The sequence below is a fragment of the Osmia lignaria genome, chromosome 11 (genome assembly GCF_051020975.1).
Source record: "Osmia lignaria lignaria isolate PbOS001 chromosome 11, iyOsmLign1, whole genome shotgun sequence".
Lineage (NCBI taxonomy): Eukaryota > Metazoa > Arthropoda > Insecta > Hymenoptera > Megachilidae > Osmia > Osmia lignaria.
The window spans coordinates 1,922,604-1,939,965 of NC_135042.1; the positions used below are offsets into that span (position 1 = coordinate 1,922,604).

The 17,362-nt window shown below is 35.8% G+C and overlaps 1 protein-coding gene across 3 annotated transcripts in view; it reads right to left on the bottom strand.

The window, feature by feature from the left end:
- The window catches only part of Invadolysin (leishmanolysin-like peptidase, invadolysin), a 1,079,802-nt gene that overhangs the window by 89,284 nt on the left and 973,156 nt on the right, over positions 1 to 17,362 (bottom strand). For all 3 annotated transcript variants that reach the window (XM_076690814.1, XM_076690812.1, XM_076690813.1), the window contains exon 11: positions 12,025 to 12,157. In XM_076690814.1, the coding sequence (XP_076546929.1) occupies positions 12,025 to 12,157 (133 nt within the window). The remainder of the gene's footprint in view (positions 1 to 12,024; positions 12,158 to 17,362) is intronic.

Here is a 17,362-nt window from a genome sequence, read left to right on the forward strand (position 1 = left end):
TTGACCAAATTTAAATGGTTAATAAACAACAAATTCCATAAATTTTTGCAAGTGGGGTCATCGCGGATATACAGAGTGTCACGCGACTACCTCTACAGCCGAAGAGGGATGATTGCTAAGGTGATTCTAAACAACTTTTTCCTTTTCCAAAATGTTGGTTAAAGCTTGTTTTTCTAGTTACTAACAAAAAACACCGACCAATCCGAGCGCGTACAACTCGCGGGCTCAGGGACTGCAATGTCGGCTATGAAAACCGGGCCTGACGTAGGTCGCAAACGAACGGCTCGGCACCCCGTTGGCATAGCACAATAAAAAATTGGACGGGTAGAACATTTTTAGTCGTTGTTTAAAATGAATACGGAACCTAGTCTCTTGTCGCCTATCATAATGTAAAAAATGAAATTCTAAGCATTCTAAACAACAAATGAAAATGATTGATATGGAATAATTAATAAACGTTTGAATTGGAAGCCACGTTAATGATGAAAAATTTGAAAACAATATAAATGAAACTTTCGCATTCGTTCGTAAATTAACCTACTACGCTGAAAGCAGATAATTGTCACTGGGAATCGAGGAAACACGTTCGGTAGAACAGCAATTTTCATGATCGGGCCAGTGAACTCCCCTCATTTATTGCACTTAGGTGTGAATAATAGACGAGGTGTTTGCTCATCGAATGTCCAGAATCGACACGGTGATCTAGTGGGAATTATTTGCTTTCAGCGTAGCAAGTTAATTTAGAAACGAATGGGTAAGTTTCATTTAAATTGTTTTCAAATTTTGCATCATTAGTGTAGCCTTTAATTCAAACGTTTATTAATTATACCACTTCAAACATTTTTATTTGTTGTTTAAAATCCTTAGAATTTCCTTTTTTACATTATGACAGGCAATAAGAGATTAGGTTCCATATTCATTCTAAACAGCGACTAAAAATGTTCTACCAGTTCAGTTTTTTTATTGTGCTATGTCAACGGGGTGCCAAGCCGTTCGTTCGTGACCAACGTCAGGCCCGGTTTTCGTACCCGACACTGCAATCCCTCGGACTGCGCTCTATCCGCGCTCGGTTTGGTCGGTGTTTTTTGTTATTAACTCGCAAACCAAGCCTTAACCAACAATTTGGCAAAGGAAAAAGTTGTTTAGAATCCCCGTAGCAATCATCCCTCTACGGCTGTCGAGGTAGTCGCCTGACACCCTGTAATTCCTACCAAATATGAAAGGTTTCATCGCGAACGATACATTCCTGGCAGAGTAAACGCCGGAAGATATAAATGAAATATTACATTTTTTGCGATAAAAGTCGTTAGGAATGAAAAAATACAAAAATTGTTTTGCTGGACCAGTCGGTTTTACATTATAAAATATAAAATGTTTTTTTAACGGGACCAATCAGGAGACATACTCTACCAGATGCAAAAGGTTTCGTTCCGATTGGACCATCCGTCTCGGTGTAATCGGTGAACATACATTAAAAAAAAAAAAAAAATATATATATATATATACACATCGAATTGAGTATCCTCCTCCTTTTCGAAGTCGGATAAAAAGCATACGATATTCATGAACGATTAGATGCATTTTTCGAAATAATGTCTATTATGTATCCTTTAACAGAAAATATAAATAAATAAATGTTATACTAATTATTGTCGTTGGTAAATATTTAGATTAACGTACCCACTTCCAATCGCCTCGGGTTGAGTAGGAGATAAAATATTAAACTTATTATTATTATTAAAACCCTATATATGTGATAGGTTGGTTTAGATTATATACGGCGGCCGGTAACGCTTTCTTGAAATGATAGTGTTGTTTAACTAATAACGAAAGCGTTGTCGGCCGCTTTGCGGCGTCCGGATTTAAATATATAACCTAACCTAACTTAACCTAACCTAATACGTCAATAATATTCACTTCTAATTGAGTTCTAATGGATATTTCCACCTTAATTTTTACAAATCTGTTTTGGTGAATAACTTTTTAATAAAAAACGAGCGACGGCTAAAACCTTCTGAAGGTCACTCAGGAGGGTGACCTTGACAACATATGTCAAGGTCAAGGTCATCGGAGAATGGTCCGTATTACTAATTAATTACCATTTGCTTTTGTTTGCTTTCTATTCGTTTTTTTTGCATGCTATCTGTCCGTTCCCTGACTCACTACTTTTTCACCAGGGAGTATGTAAATAGTTTTGACTATTATATTGTGAAAAATGTGTTTCTAAAACTCAGTTTTTTACCTTGGAAACATGTTAAATAATTCTAAACACCTTAGGATTTCCTAGAAAAAATTCCATAAATAAAGACAACACTTATATACTAGACAAACAACAACATTTTTCCAAATAAACGTTTATTCATAGAGCAAAGTTGCTTCTTTTATAAAAATGAATAAGGAACTCGACTTGAAGCTCGGTCACCAAATTGGTCCTTCCGTACTGCTATAATGCCCGGAACGCCAGTATCCTTATTACCGATAGAAGTTCCTGTAACTTCGTATAACAACCACCTTTTCCAAGTTTAAAAAAAACTTTATTTCTTTAACACGGAGCTCCGTGGTGGATCTCTTACAATAGCTGAACAAGTGGAGTGTGGTTTCTTCGTTTGATGAGGGTGTTGGTCCCTGGATCGCCTTGTGGCCTCTGGATGAGTTGTCGCTAATAATTATTGCCTGTTCTTCCGTGTGGTCTTCTATTTGTATGGTTCCAAATTTTCCCTGACGTTGCTCAGCCTAACGTTGACTAAACGTTTCTGATCTCCGGTTACTGAAATTATTGACTCAAATTCTTATCTTGTTTACGGGATTTGGCCCGTGAGAACATAAATAGCCACCTGTCTTTTGCTCTACTTCCATTCAACTCAATGTCAAACGTCATTTTTGCTATATTTACGTGAGAGCAACAGATCATTATACGAATGTCATAATTATTATTTACTCGCTACGTTTTAATGCGAGAAATAGCGAAAAATATTGTTTCAGTATTTTACGTAATATTTTTTGCGTCTCAAATATTATTAATACTTATTAATTACTCTTGAAGAAAAAAATAATGTTAAATTAAGAAAATTTCAATTTTGGAATTGTTCCTACGTAAGAGACAATTAGGTATGAAAAGAACATTCTGTTAGGTTACTTTGAATCTTTAGCATTGTACTTTATAACTGGGAAACTGATGTTTTCAAAAGCTGTGGGTACTGAAAAAGAACAACTTGCGGTTTCACAGTTGACTCCTTTTCAATTGCCGGGTCTATCAATACATAATCGGTTACTGAGTATCCCTTTCCCGCAATAAAAGTATATTCACTTTCTTCATGTCCTTCAAAATTACCGTTCATTATTTTCCATCCGTTGTCTTCTATCATTTCCAGTAGCCCGGTTCCTTCTATATCTTTATTTTATCTCTCGATTCTCTCGTTTGTTTGTTCTTCCTATCCTCATTGTTAAATGATCCTTCTAAACCTATTCTTGCATTTAAATCCCTCCCCATAAGTCTTTCTCCTTTTATATCTTCCATTGCATCTACTATATTCTCTCTCGTCTTTTTCATATCTCTGCTGCATACCGTGATAATTTTCCATATATTACCTTGTATCTCAATCTTCCTTTCTTGTGGGTCTGAATTATCTTCCTTCGTATCCCTTTCTACCTCTGTTCTTGTCTTTTTTTGCCAATTGACATTTCCAGTTGAAACTGCCCGGTAACCTGTCCTGTAACGCATTCCATTGTTTCTCGTCTACCCATATTTTGTCCTACGAAATCGTATGTCTCCACATATGTATTTCCAAAACTGCTTGTCTTTATTGTGTAGACCTGCGACATTCCAGAAACCTATCATCAATGTCTTATTCATTACCTGCTGCTTGCTTTGTACCTTCCGTTTTCTTTTCTCGTTCTTTTTATGATTATAGTTTCCCCCTCCTCCCCTGATTGTCTTTCCAGACGTGGGAGGAGTGGTACGTAGGACCTTATCTTCTGTCTCGGTCCCTATTCGCTCGGTGTCTCTCTTTGAGACTAACCGAACTTTGTCGGCTCCAAAATTTTGCCGCTTCAAGTTGTTCCGTCAAATTTCGTCGCGGCGTATTTTCCGCAGTTGGAAATCTTTAGGAAATGAGCGAGGTGCCGGATCGCGTTTACCGAAGCGCAGGATTCTTGAAAAGGCGGAGGCAATGAACTCCACAACAACGTGTTGCGTAATCTTAGCGAAAACTCGTTGTATTTAATAAATGAACACGTAGTCTTAGAGATAAAATGAACAAAAAGTTTATATCTTAATCCACCATTCACTTAAACTAATCCGCGTTATTGCGGTTCGCCGAAGCACTCGGTTCGTGCGAAGCGCCAAAAAAAGAGAGATTTGCTGATCTGAATTCTCCGAAAACTGCTCGCGAGAATTTCCTTGAAACGAGTGAGCATCGTCGTAGCGCGACAAAAGGTTCGCACCTCCCCCTCTCTCCCCCGGCGTCCTCGCCCCACACTGCTGGCCAACGGCGTGAGTGAGACGGGCGCCGAGGAGAGAGGAATAGCAATATAATAGAAGTTAGTCGCGAAAGGTATTCTGGAAATAGTTCATAAGGTTAATGATAGTGAAAATAAAAGTGATGCGCTCTTAATAAAAGGGAACGTTAATAGTGAAAAAAAAAAAAAAATATATATATATATATATACTGATCGAATTGAGTATCCTCCTCCTTTTCGAAGTCGGATAAAAAAATATACGAAAGCGAACTCAAAGTACGTCGATACAAGGCGAGGTCCGTGTAAATTTAAAGTGTTTTAACTGTGGTAGATTAGGACACAAAAGTACGACGTGTCGAGCGAAAAATAAACGCAACGAATCGAATAATGTGTCCGATGCTATGACTACGATTGCTTGTAATACCGAACCTGTAAAATCAGACGTATGGTGCATTGACAGCGGTGCCACAACGCATATGTGTAATGACGAACGAAAATTTGAGACATTGAACAATGATAGACTCAACCAGTGCAGGTAGTGTTAAGTTAGATATTAAGGTAAAGTACCGTGCGACAATTTCGGCGAGATTGAAAAATGCATTACACGTGCCAGGATTGCGAAATAACCTTTTGTCGGTGTCGAGTATTACAGATAATGGTTACACGGTAAAATTTGAAAAGAATTGCGCGATAATAGCTCGAAAAGACGAATCGGTAGCGTTAACGGCGACTAATCATAATAACTTGTATGTAGTCGATGAGAAAGGAAATAGGGCAATGATCGCGAACAATTCAAGTGATTTAAATTTATTAAAATGGCATCGAAGGTACGGGCATGTAAATATTCATGATTTAAAGAAGATGATGAATGATTAGTTAGTCTCTGGTATGAATTTTCGAATATTTGCGGGCCCATGAGCACCGAATCACTCGGCGGGGCCAAATATTTTGTGACGTTTATAGACGATCATTCTAGATATATAGAAACAGCGATGCTTCGAAATCGGTCGGAGGTATTACAGGCGTTCAAAAATTATAAGCGCAAAGTTGAAAATGAAACGGGTCGGAACATAAAAATTCTTCGCACCGATAACGTGAAAGAGTACTTATCTCACAATTTTAGAAATTTCCTAGAGGAAGAAGGAATCTCGCGAAAATTATCCGTTGAGCCTACACCGCAACAAAACAGCGAAGCCGAAAAGGCTAATCGTACACTTGTTGAAATGGCAAGATGTATGAAGTTACAAGCGAATTTACCAAACTTGTTATGGGCTGAACTGATTAATACAGCAACCTTTTTGAGGACTAGATGCGCAACGAAATCCTTAAACGGAGTAACATCTTTTGAAGCGTAGTCGGGACGTAAGCCATATGTGGGCTTCTTTAGAACTATAGGAAGTAAAGTCATCGCATTAAACAAAGGGCGAAATAGGGGAAAGTATGAACCAAAAGGTGACGAATTTATAATGATAGATTATTCGCATGAAGCCAAAGCGTATCGACTTTGGAAATCAGGTACTAAGACAGTAATAAAGGCAATGGATGTGAAGTTCTTCGAAAAAATTGTATCTAATGAAAAACCGTCAGAAGATATTTTTGCGATACCAAATTCAGTTCACGATGTATCGGACGAAAATGAACTTGAAGTACCTAAAGATGTGGAAGATTCGACCAATTAAGAATTCGGAAACGAAGATATGCATGAAAGCAACATTGAAGAAAGAAACCAAGAGCCATAACGAAGACGTGGTCGTCCAAAATTATTGAGAACTGGTCAGGTAGGAAGACCAAGAAAAATCTATAATACTGAAGTTGCTGAATTGATGGATCCCATGTCGGTAGATGAAGCCATGAATCGAGTAAACAGGAAAGTATGACTGTCAGCCATGCATAAAGAATATAGTACGTTGATGGAAAATTAAACATGAATTCTTGTTCCGAGACCAAGTGATAAGAAAATATTAAGCAATAGATGGGTATTTAAGACCAAAATTAACCAAAATGGTGAAGTGGAGAAATACAAAGCACGATTGATTGCTCGAGGATATACCCAGCAATATGGAGATTATGAAGACGTTTTCGCTCCTGTGGCGAGATACGAGACGATCCGTACATTACTCGCTGCTGCAGTAAATGAAGAAATGTATGTGCATCAAATGGATGTTATTTCCGTTTACGTACAAGGTGGACTAAGCGACGAAATCTATATGGAGCAAATCTATATCGACCTGTGCCTTTCAAGCTGTTCAGGTAAGGTCAGCCTTCCTCTTTTTCTGCAACCCTTCCTCTCTATGTTTTCCTCTGCGTCTGTACTTCCGTACGTGTACCTCACTCTGTGTTCGCTTTTGCGTCTATGCTTCACTCACTGGCTGCGCCGGACTGTACATACAGTCACTCTCATCTGCCCCTAGATGTTGCTATCTTCGTTTTTCTTTATCTTATCAGTTTATCAACCAATCGATCTACAGTTATTGACGTATTATTCGCGTAGTTTATTAATCTGCAATTATCGACTTTTTCCACGTAAATCATTAGTCAATCTAACCTCATACCTCTTTTGTCAGCTTCTTTTTCTTTAAGCAGCTTATTTCTATGTACCTTTTTGACGCCTTTATTCACCAGTGTTCTTTAGTAACTTCTCTTTCCCACGGTCTTTTTTGCACTTCTATCCGTTAAGATTTTCCTTCGAAATTGGATGGTTTTTGTTGCATCTCGCTTCAACACGTATTATCTGTACAGGGTGGCCCAGAACTCGCGTTAGTCCCGTGAAGGGGTGTTAGCTGGGGTGATTCTGAACAACATTTTCCTTTGCGAAAATGTTGTTTCAAGCTTTGTTTTTGAATTATTAAGGAAAAACACTGACCAATCCGAACGCGTATAGCGCGCTGGCTCAGGGACGGTAGCGTCAGCCGGGCTTGACGTAGGTACGAACGAACGGATAGCGCCCCCTTGGCATAGCACAATAAAAAAATTTAACTGGTTGAACATTTTTAATTGTTGTTTAAAATGAATACGGAATCTAATCTCTTGTCCTCTGTCATAATGTAAAAAAGGAAATTCTAAGCATTCCAAACAACAAATAAAAATTATTGAAATGGAATAATTAACACTAAACATACCATGACCGGTCATATGACCGGTTGTAAACTTTTGATTAGAAAATTCGCATAAAATGTTATTGCTTTTTCACTTTTGACTTCATGACTTTTTCTATTAAATATATACAATTAATTTTACATGATTTATTTATATTTTTATTTGTTAAATTCGATAAACACGTGTAACCAAGCGTTATTCCATAACTGCTATACTAGGATTGTTCCTTTGCCTTTTTAAAAAATTAGGTTCCAGCTTTATATAATACGTTCTTGTATTCAGTATTGCTACTGAAATATGAATAACACGAAAGGATATTTTAGATGAAAATTGTATACAATCGAGGGACACATACTACAGTCTTATTTTCCGAACCTTGGAATGACCTTAAAAACTCCTCTAAAGGTCATGCATAAATTTTTGAATGAAAACTAACGACCCTAATTTTTATTTTGCATGGATTGATTTTCGGAGTATAAGACCATATATATAATATTTAAAAAAATAACACTTTATGAGATATTTTAAACTGCAAAATGAGATATTTCATACAAACATTCGAAACACTCAAATTGTTAATTTTTATAATATTGTACCCTAATATTTGTTTACGCAGAATGCTCTAAAGAATCGATCTGCATAAAAAATAATCTGTTCTTACTTTTTTTTTTATCTGCACGTTGTTATTTACACAGACTAATTCTTTGAAGTATTCTGTGTAATAAAATTAGGGTACAGTGTCACAAAAATCAACAATTGGTAAAGTATTTCGACTTTTTGTATGAAATATACACTACCGTCAAAAAGTTTGGGAACACTCTTTAAAACAGAATGCCTCATTTAAAATTGGACGAATTGACTTGAGATGTTTTAAGAAGTTATACAAATTAATTTACTAAGATATGTGCTTTTGTCATTTTAAAAAATTACAATTTGTTGAAATCGTGAAAGAAAATAGTGAAAGGTAATTTTTCAACTTTTTTATGTGAATCTTTAATGAAAATTTAAAATATGTCTATCGTAGATTCAAATAAGTTATGTGTATGCTGAAAATTTCATCGAGATCGGTCAATGCACTTAGAAGTTACAAGTAATTAAAATTTCCGGAAATCGTCACTTTTCACCTAATTGTAAGATCATGACGGGTTATGTTCTCAAATGAAAAGTCACGATTTTCGGAAATTTTAATTACTTGTAACTTCTAAATGCATTGACCGATCTCGATGAAATTTTCAGCATACACATAATTTATTTCAATTTACAAAAAACATATTTTAAATTTTTATTATAGGTTCACATAAAACAGTTGAAAAATTACCCTTGTAACGTAGGCAGATCGTTTTATCAAACATGCCTCTCTTAAAAAATAAACCGTTAACATCGGGAAAGGAAAACTCCAAGCAAACAGGCCATTTGCTCTTGAAATAAACAGATGGAATTTTTTTATCCAGCGATAACAGAACCAAATGTTTTGGGAAAGCAATGGGTCCACCGTAATCGCACAACAGATGCAACCACTCCAACCCGTCACCGAAACAGATCGGCCCAGCCCGATCATCTAAATAATAACCAGATCACCTCTTTTCTAACTAGTATATAAACCCGTTCGTACCAACGTTCTAGGGCAGTACCAAAGTTCATCTAGTGTTGAGCACGTCGTATACAATCGTGAGGTAGTTGCTGTTTGGTGAGATCGGGTTGAAGTCCCCTTCGAGCAAGGTTTAACCTTAGAATCCGCGAGTCTGTGTTTCTATTTGGCATTCTAATCAACCACACACAACACCCCCGCATTGCCAGTGCGTCAAAACCGAGTACCAGCGGAAATAGATAATATACACATTACACACCTATATTCGCGACAAGAACAATTGTAATAGCCTGAAATTGTAAAATATACATTTCTGTGCCAAACCCATATTAGCATTCTTCTTCAAACCCAGTGAAACTAGTGACAGTTCTGTGGCGGATTGTCGTGTTACTTTAGCGTCCGGGTCTTTGCTTGAGAAAGCCTGTATTTGTTTATGTTGCGTACGACCGGACTCGTGGGCTGGGCAATAAAATTGACAATTGCCAGAACCCCGGTTCGGGTCGGTCGAAGGAAAGTCAGGCTAGTCCTTGAAGGCGAAGGGTTTTTCCCCCCTTCCAATTTTCCTGGGACAGCGTGCGGATTCCGGAAGAACACGAGAACGATTTCGTTAGTCGCCACGAACAGTCCATTTTAAGTACATATCCTAATAAATATATTAATAATTAATAATTACAAAGTGTTAATTCACTTGCACCCACATCATCCTAAAGTTCCCACAACAACACAATCTAACCGCTCGGATTGTATTGATATATAATATAAGTAATAATATGTGTAATAATATACGTGTAATAATATAATATAAGTTACGCAGCCTCTTATCCGAAAGCCTCCGCTAGCCACACGCGCTGCCTAGCCTTTGGCCACGTAACACACTTCACTATTTTCTTTCACGATTTCAACAAATTGTAATTTTTTAAAACGACAACAGCGTATATCTTAGTAAATTAATTTGTATAACTTCTCGAAAAACCTCAAGTCATTTGGTCCAATTTTAAATGAGGTATTCTGTTTTAAAGAGTGTTTCCAAACTTTTTGACGGTAGTGTATATTATTTCTTCATTTGAATTATCTCACGAAATATTGCAATTTAGTAATCCTGGCTTCTGATATTGCAACTTATTGTCAATACTTTCAGGCATACACGTTCGTACATATATATGTTCAGATATCTAGGCATTAGCATCATTAATAATGTACATTAATCCTTTGTAGTTGGAATTACAGCTATGCCGGCGGTGTACATTCCTTCTGACAACTCAGAATGTCCAATTATCTTTGCATATTATTAAATATTACAAAATATTTTTGCATTCTCTCGTTATACACAGCTGTATGAGTTCCAATGTCTCTCAGATAATTGTTTTAAAAAGTACTACGTATTAAAAGATTATGTCAATATACATTAAAACAACAAATTTGGTAATTGTGCAGAAAAGAATGGACTGTCGATAAAACTTGAGAATGTTGTAGAAATTAACAATTTTGAACAACTTCTTCCTATACATATAACCGGCGTTCGGCTTTAAGTCTCGACATATTCGCAAAAAAAATCACTTATCTCCTCTTTCGATAAACACATTGCATCGCCCAAAAACCAATAGATACAACGGTTGATTTAAAAAAAATCAAACTTAACTGATTTCAATGATTTTTAATTTCGGCCTGCGTGGGCTTCACGATGTCAAAAAATTTGTCAAAATTCAAAAAGTGACTGTCGAATTTTTAAGTTCCACCTATAATACATATATACCGCTTGCCAGGTATCGTGCTGTGTTTATAGAAAGAGCAGATAAGCTGTGGTCCCATACTGAATTCATTAGATTAATAACAGTAGCTTTTGGGAATATCTCGGAAACTAAAGTTGATCAACGGTACAGGATTGCCCCGTAATAAGCAACACGCTCGGATCTGGCCTGTTGCTTATTACGGATCAGGTAGGCTATTCGGCTCGACTTTGTTCTCGAAACGGGACGATACAGTACACGAGAAACAAGTGAGAGACCCGAGGTAGCGGCACATCATAAAGTGATCGGCCGAGCAAGGATGTTATTTTTTGAACAAGGATAGAATATAGCATGCCCTCTCATTCTCGCACTATGCTTTATTTCGAAGCAAATATACCAGACTGAGAAAGCATTATACATATGTATGTATTCCATCCTTCTTCTACTAACCGATGTCACTGCTCAGTCGAGCGTGAAATTTATTACCCTAAACATCGGCTTCGCGCTTTCATGGACCTCTCACTCATTTCTCGGACCTTTCACTTTGCGGGCGACATTAAACAAAAAGGTGGGGATAGAGATTTGCTTATTTCGAGCCGGAAAACTGTTGCTTATTACGGATCAATACTGTATATGTAAAGAAAAAAGTAGTTCAAAATGTTGAGTTTAAAAACATATATGAGTTTTATAGAAATTCTTTTTTTATATAATTACCACAAATTTTTTGAGAAAAATTAAAGCAATAAATTATTTGACAATAAAACAAAAACAATAAATTGTTTAAACGTACAGTACAATAAACTAATGTACCAATGAGATAATCTGGAGTTCCTTGTTTCTCGGAAATGAGTAATTTTAAACTTTATTCTAAAAATTCTATATCTAATTACCGAGTTGTTGGAAGGAAATGCAAAAATGTTTCCAAAATGTAAAAGATTGAAAATGCAATTGAGCAATATTATAACAATAACATGAAAGTGTAATCATTGAATCATATTTTCTTCATACAATTCTGTTTATTATGAAAATAAAAAACAAATCTGTTAATTTAAATCCAAAATATTAGTTACGGGAGAATGACATTTTAACTTTCAGTATTTACAAAATGTAATGTTTTATATATATATATATATATATATATATTTAATGTTATACCTGATACTTTTTGGGCAATGGTTGTGAATATTTAATTAAATTGCACAATGCCACCGAATTTCGATCGTCCGTACATTCTGTCTGCAATGGATCCTGCTTTACTTTATTGCAGAATGGATGAATAGACTTCCCTCTGAAAAAAAGTCATATCATAGTAACTTACGTAATGTCTTAAAAAACAACAGGCTTCATAAAATACACACAACGTAACATCAATTTTATTAACACAAATGTTCGGTTTGAAAAATTTCATAGGTACTTCTATTTTGTACAGTTTTGATCACACTCAACTTCGTTCCATTCTATAGTACGTAATGAAAGCAACCTTGTGCCACTCCTGTGCTTGATTGTCAGTTCTTTAATGAAATAGAATAATTTTTAACAAAAAATACAACTGACTTCAAAATGCGCTAAAAAGTTTAAAATAATTTATATTTCGTTCATACAACTGTATGACCAGTATTAATAAAACCTCTTGCTGCATTAACAAAATGCACTAAAAAGTATAAAATTATTTCCATATCATTTATACCAATACTCTACAGCAATTAATAAAACCTACTTAATCGTTAAATAGTATACTAAATACATTTCAAGCTTTTCGGAGGCGGCGAAAAATTAAAAACCTTTCTTCTACGAGGAGGTTCCTAGTTTGAGCGTCGGCAACCTATAACAACTGACCCATTTGATAATTTCAAGTACACAGTATTCAACGGGAATCAACACACCCATTACGGATTAACTACATGTACATCAGAAATGCTGCCAACTTCTGATACAATCGTTACAATTACAAATGTTTTCAGCCGTATCTATAAAGCCTCGTATTGACCTGAGCATTCGTGTGCCGAAAACGTTCGTTCGGGCAAAAATGCTCAAGTGAGTACGGCCCGTTAATCAGTGATGCCAGAACCGTGGGACGTGGGACAAATTTTTACCCTCTCCACGACGTCCCACGACGTCCCAGTGACTCCCCTACTGCAGTTGTTTCATCCAACACAAGCGCGTTGTCCCACGTGTCCGGGTTTGGCAGAATTCGGTTGCTCTCGTCATTTCTACGTTATCGGCTCGATGCTCAAACCGCTAAAGCACGTGGCAGCAGCATCGACGAATCGAGAAAATAATATAATTTCGTCCATGGCACTATGGTAGAAGTGAGAAACCAGGAGATTCAGTTCGAATCCCGATTCTACGGTTTCAGTTCTGATTCTTAATGCATTAACGTTTTTTTAATACATAAAAATACATTTTTAATACACTAATACTATGAAATACATTAACTTCGGAAGCAGTTAAAAAAAGGAGTTGAACTGCTTCCTTTATTGATATTTTTTTTAATATTTAAGTTTTATATATATACATATGTATGTACGTGATACAAATGTGATTTCTTCAATTAGATATTACTGTTATTCTATTTATTACAATACGTAAATGCGAAGACATACGAGGAAAATTGGATAGGATAGAATGTAAGGATATAAAGAAATTTCAATCTTTTACGGTTTGTTAGTTTTATTTTTTATTCGTTACAACTATTATCATTTTATTCTGTGAATAGTCATTAAAATGAAAGACAGAAAAGTACAGTTTGATTTTTTAGTTAATTTATACTACATATTTCATCAGGTTTCCGGCAACTGTTGCAGCTGGTCCACGCTTATACGATGCTGAATATTTTATCTTTCCATAATATATGTAGGAAACAAATAAAAATATAGTTTGGTACAGTAAAACCTGGATAAATTCAACCAAGATTGGGACCCAGTGGTTGCATTTATCTAAGCATTCTTTCGTTGCATTTATCCAGGTTTTACTGTAATTGTTATAATACAGTATCAACTGTTAAACTTATTAAAAACTTATCTTATTTTGCGTAACTTTCTGCATTTTCGCTTCCTTGCTTTGTAATGATGAATGACTGATTTTTTTTTCAATGAAACTCTTACTAGTGTATTTGTGAGATTTTTCGATTATAACAAGATCAGACATGGTATAATTTGAATTATAATTTTAAATAAGTATAAATAATGCAAATTATATGATGTTTGGTCTTATTTTAATCAGAAGAACCTTACAATTACATTGGTAAAAGTTTCATTTAGCAAAAATGAAAAATAAAAAAGTTATGGTTAAATTAATATTGTCTCACTCAAATGTTTTTTTTCGGGCCCTTTAATTCTCGGACCTCTTTCTCTTTCGCTATTTGTCTTTTTCTAAGTTCGCCAGCATTCAAGAACTCACTCGAGCTGTGTCGTTCTGCCAACGTCGCACACTTTCAGGAGAATCGGGAAAATCCAGCATAATAACACATTCTATGCTGAAAGAATATACTAAGTTATCTGTCTAAAAAAATTTTAATAAATCTGGCAATAGATTTATTTTCTGACTGCTTTTCTTAAGTAATCAGAATTTCACCATTCTCCTGTACAGATCGTGTGTAGCAGTTTGTAGCCAACTCAACATATTTTCGATATTATGTAGAATACACAACCGATCGACAAATATTAAAAATCCAGGATATTTTGTGCCGTTTTTTATATACTAAAGGCGATTGAAATGAAATAAATGACTAACAATGAATCGTATAATAAAGGTGATCGCTGTTCATCTATTTCCTTTCTACGATGTACAGGATTGCCTCGAAATAAGCAAGTGGCTCTAAACTAACAAACCGTTAAAGATTGAAATTCCTTTATATCCTTACAATTTAACCTAACCAATTTTCCTCGTATGTCTTCGGATTTACGTATTGCAATAGTTAGAATAACAGTAATATCTAATTGAAGAAATTACTTAAATATTAATTAAAAAAATATCAAAAAAAGATGCAGTTCAACTCCTTTTTTTAACTGCTTCCCAAGTTAATGTATTTCATAGTATTAATGTATTAAAAATGTATTTTTATGTATTTAAAAAACGTTAATGCATTAAGAATCAGAACTGAAACCGTAAAATCGGGATTCGAACTAATTCTCCTGGTTTCTTAATTCAGCCATATTGCCATGGACGAAATTATATTATTTTGTCGATTCGTCGATGCTGCTGCCACGTGCTTTAGCGGCTTGAGCATCGAGCCGATAACGTAGAAATGACGAGAACAGCCGAACTCTGCCAAACCCGCAGAGCTCATACGGACATGTGGGACAACGCGCATGTGTTAGATGAAACAACTGCGGTAGGGGAGTCACTGGGACGTCGTGGGCAGTGATGCCAGAACCGTGGGACGTGGGACAAATTTTTACCCTCTCCACGACGTCCCACGACGTCCCAGTGATTCCCCTACCGCAGTTGTTTCATCTAACACAAGCGCGTTGTCCCACGTGTCCGTGTGAGCTCTGCGGGTTTGACAGAGTTCGGCTGCTTTCGTCATTTCTACGTTATCGGCTCGATGTTCAAACCGCTAAAGCACGTGGCAGCAGCATCGACGAATCGACAAAATAATATAATTTCGTCCATGGCAATATGGCTGAATTAAGAAACCAGGAGAATCAGTTCGAATCCCTATTTTACGGTTTCAGTTCTGATTCTTAATGCATTAACGTTTTTTTAATACATAAAAATACATGTTTTTTTGTGTACTTATGCTGCTTCGTTGCTTTATAATGACTAATGACTGATTTTTCTTTTGAATGAAACTTCCACTAGCGTATTGATGAAATTTTTCGATTAAAACAAGATCAAACACGACATAATTTGAATTATAGTTACTTTCTATATTTGCATTAGGTTTTAAATAAATAAGTAAATATAATGCAAATTATATCGTGTTTGGTCTCATTTTAATCAGAAGAACCTTACAATTACATTGGTAAAAGTTTCATTTACCAAAAATGAAAAATAAAAAAGTTATGGTTAAATTAATATTGTCTCACTCAAATGTTTCTTTTCGTGCCCTTTAATTCTCGGACCTCTTTCTCTTTCGCTATTTGTCCTTTTCTACGCTCGCCAGCATTCAAGAACTCGCTCGAGCTATGTCGTTCTGCCAGCATCACATTTTCGTTACCTATTCATCGAATATTTGAGTGTAACGCAAAATCAAGAGAGTCCAGTATAATAACACATTCTATGTTAAGAATATACTAAGTTATCTGTCTAAAAAAATTTTAATAAATCTGACAACAGATTTATATTCGGGCTGCTTTTCTTAAGTAATCAGCATTTTACCAGTCTCCTGTACGCATCGTGTGTAGCAGTTTGTAGCAAACTCAACATGTTTCCGATATTACGTCGAATACACAACCGATCGAAAAATATTAAAAATGCAGGATATTTTGTGCCGTTTTTTATATGCTAAAGGCGATTGACATGAAATAAATGACTAACAATGAATAGTATAATAAAGGTGATCGCTGTTCATCTATTTCTTTTCTACGATGTAGTATAGGATTGCCTCGAAATAAGCAAGTGGCTCGAGACCTAACAGTTGCTTATTTCGAAGCAGAGACCACTTGCTTATTTCGAGGCAATCCTGTATTTCTTCCACAAGAGACAGTTTCCTAACAATTTACAGTACAGTAAAATCTGGATATGCATATGCAAGAGAGATTGGGATCCAAGCGAGGTGTCGAATCTCGGGTTACGCGCGACGCCAGCCAAGCGTGAACGCAGAAAGGGACAGGCAATGGAGGAGAGAGAGAGGTCCAATGATCAAAGGAAAGAGTCGAAACATATCGGTGTGACTAATACTAATTCAGTTATAAAACATTTTTATCTTTGACTTTTTTTAAATGAAATTTTTACTAGCGCATTGGCCAGATTTTTCTGATTAAAATGATACCAAACACGATATAGTTTGAATTGTAATTACTTGCTAAAATTGATGTTAAAAGTAGACGAAAAGTCAGAGAGATCGAATCAAAACATTGCATATGCATATCCAAGCGCGGTGTCGAAGTTTGATCGGACGTCTTGCATATACCCAGGTTTTACTGTACTGTAAATTGTTAGGAAACCGTCTCTTGTAGAAGAAATACATCGTAGAAAGGAAATAGATGAACAGCGATCACCTTTATTATACTATTCATTGTTAGTCATTTATTTCATGTCAATCGCCTTTAGCATATAAAAAACGGCACAAAATATCCTGCATTTTTAATATTTTTCGATCGGTTGTGTATTCGACGTAATATCGAAAACATGTTGAGTTTGCTACAAACTGCTACACACGATGCGTACAGGAGACTGGTAAAATGCTGATTACTTAAGAAAAGCAGCCGGAAAATAAATCTGTTGTCAGATTTATTAAAATTTTTTTAGACAGATAACTTAGTATATTCTTTCAGCATAGAATGTGTTATTATACTGGACTCCCTTGATTTTGCGTTACACTCAAATA